We start from the raw sequence: 2,816 nt of genomic DNA on the forward strand, positions 1-2,816 counted from the left end.
TTGTAAATTGAGTTAAAGTGTGCATGGATGCCACCACCTCCTTAAACATAAGGATGGTTGGCACTTTGCTTCCACCCTCTCATAATCCCACGTGGATTATTTCCCCCTAATAATTATCCAACTCTCACTTAAATAATTATCCATATGATTTAGCTTAAATTACTTAAAATACTACTTATTTTTAACACACTTTATATAACTTACTATCATGGTCATGTAGTACCATATAAAATCAATGCAAGCACTATTATTTCATTAAATCATCCATGTAAAAAAATACATATATTTTCTCAATTTCTAATTTTCCTAATCTCATATAAAGAGTAAAAAATTTCGTACGCTTAATTCTTAAAATGGTAAAAATATAACCTTCTTTTCTTGTGAGAAAATAATTTCTATCTTTACAATAAATAAAATCTCATAAACTTTCTTACATTATGAGTATAATTTACCACTGTAATAATGGTAACTATCCAAAATTATACTTATAAAAATTTTACTAAAATACTTTACTTAAAAGAAAATACCATACTAACATAATATCTAACGGTATTAAGGTTGTTAAACTTTCGGGGTCTTAATCCTTACAACCTCATATGGATTACTATGACTTATCCTAATATTAAAGTACGGGGTGTAACAAATAAGATGTGGCCACCTTGTGCATTACGCTATACTTTTCAAGCAGCCCGGTCAAAGCCTTGCTGCAAAAGTGAGAACCACCATCACTAAGGATGGCACTGGGGTACCAAACTACGTGAATATGTTTTTCTTCAAGAATGCCGTCACACTCCTTGCTTCATTTTTTGGCAAGGCGATTGCCTCGATCCACTTGGAGACGTAGTCCACAGCCACCAAGATGTATGTCATGCCATAAGAGCTCACGAAAGGGCCCATGAAGTCTATCCCCCACACATCAAAGATCTCGACCTCCATCACAAAATTCATAGGCATATCATGTCTTTTAGATATTGACCCTTGTCTTTGACCTTGATCGCATGCCTTGACCATTTGATTTGCGTCTTGGTAGATTGATGGCAAACAGTAGCCACATTCAAGCACTTTTGCCACCGTCCTGTTTCCTCCATGATGACCCCCAACCGGTGAATCATGGCATGCCTTGAGAATTTGCATTACCTCATCTCCCGGAACACACCGCCGAATGATGTTGTCGGCACAAATACAGAACTAGAAGGGTTCCTCCCAATAGTATTGCCTACACTCTCGCAAGAACTTTTTCTTTTGATAAGTCTCCAATCCATCGAGAACAAGGTCACTAACCAAAAAGTTAGCGATGTCGGCATACCAAGGAGCGAATTTTCTAGACAATGCCAATATGTGCTCATTTGGAAAGGCATCATTGATTTTAAGGTCTTCTTTTTGTCTCCCTGCCTCTTGAAGCCTAGATAGGTGATCCACAACTTGATTTTCTGTCCCTTTCCGGTCCTTGACTATAAAGTCAAACTCCTGCAACAAAAGGACACATTGAATCAATCTTGGTTTGGCATCCTTCTTTGCCATAAGATAGCGAAGAGCATCATGATCGGTGTAAACTATCACTTTGGACCCCAAAAAATAAGCCCGAAATTTTTCAAAAGCATAGACAATGGCAAGAAGTTCTTGCTCAGTCACAGTGTAATTCATTTGAGCGCCATTAAGTGTCTTGCTTGCATAGTAGATAGAGTGAAGGATTTTATTATGCCATTGATCAAGCACCGCCCCAATAGCTACACCACTAGCAACACACATGAGTTCAAATGGAAAGGACCAATCGGGTGTGACAATAATAGGTAACGTGGTGAGCTTTTCTTTCAATTGCTCAATTGCTTTGAGACACTTCTCATCAAATATAAACTTTGCATCTTTTTCAAGGAGCTTGCACATAGGATTTGCAATTTTTGAACAGTCCTTGATAAAACGCCAATAGAAGTCGGCGTGCCCCAAAAAGCTTCGGACACCTTTTACTAAAGTGGGTGGAGGAAGCTTGAAAATATTTCGATCTTTGCACGGTCAACCTCTATGCCTTGTTTGGAAATTTTGTTGCCCAAAACAATGTCCTCGTCCACCATAAAGTGGCATTTCTCCCAGTTTAGCACAAGGTTTGTTTCTTCACATCTTTTGAGCACTTGTGTAAGCTTGTCAAGACAATTCTCAAAGGAATCACCCACTACAGAGAAGTCATCCATAAACACTTCTAATAAACCTTCCACCATGTCCGAGAAGATTGACATGATGCACCGTTGGAAAGTAGCCGGGGCGTTGCAAAGCCCAAATGGCATACAGCTGTTGATAGCCAATTTTTCCCTATATATATTTTAATATGAAAAGTACCCTCAAAACAGCATATATATATGCATATAAAATGTATGTCAAAGCGTCTCATTATTTTTCCTTAATTTTTAAAGGTTTTTAAATCAATTTATTTCCCTATTTTTATCCATAAAAATCCAATAATTATTTCTAAAATTATCATTTTTGGTGATTCACCTGCTAAAACTTTACATTTATGCTAAATATATCTAAGGGAATTTTTGCATATTTTTTACAAAATCATTTAGTATTTTTAAGGCTAAATTGTATAATTGCAACATTAGCCTCTTTTAGGATTTAATTGCGTTTATGTTCATAAAGATTAAGTCCAGTGTTTTTAAATGGTTAATTATATGTCATAAATCATCTTAGTACTTTTAATGTATTTCCCGAAATCAGTTTACTATTTTTTATAATTTTAATAGAGGAAAATTGGCTATTTAAATGACAGCCAGTTACATTTAAATTATAGCTCAAAATTGACCCCAATTTGAACCCAATTTTCC

General features: G+C 35.9%; 1 protein-coding gene across 1 annotated transcript; it reads right to left on the reverse strand.

Moving 5' to 3' along the window:
- Positions 754-1,134, reverse strand: LOC109224217 (uncharacterized mitochondrial protein AtMg00750-like). Its single transcript, XM_019388802.1, has one exon. The coding sequence runs from the start codon at positions 1,132-1,134 to the stop codon at positions 754-756; it is 381 nt and encodes a 126-aa protein (XP_019244347.1).

This window comes from Nicotiana attenuata, chromosome 3 (genome assembly GCF_001879085.1).
Source record: "Nicotiana attenuata strain UT chromosome 3, NIATTr2, whole genome shotgun sequence".
Lineage (NCBI taxonomy): Eukaryota > Viridiplantae > Streptophyta > Magnoliopsida > Solanales > Solanaceae > Nicotiana > Nicotiana attenuata.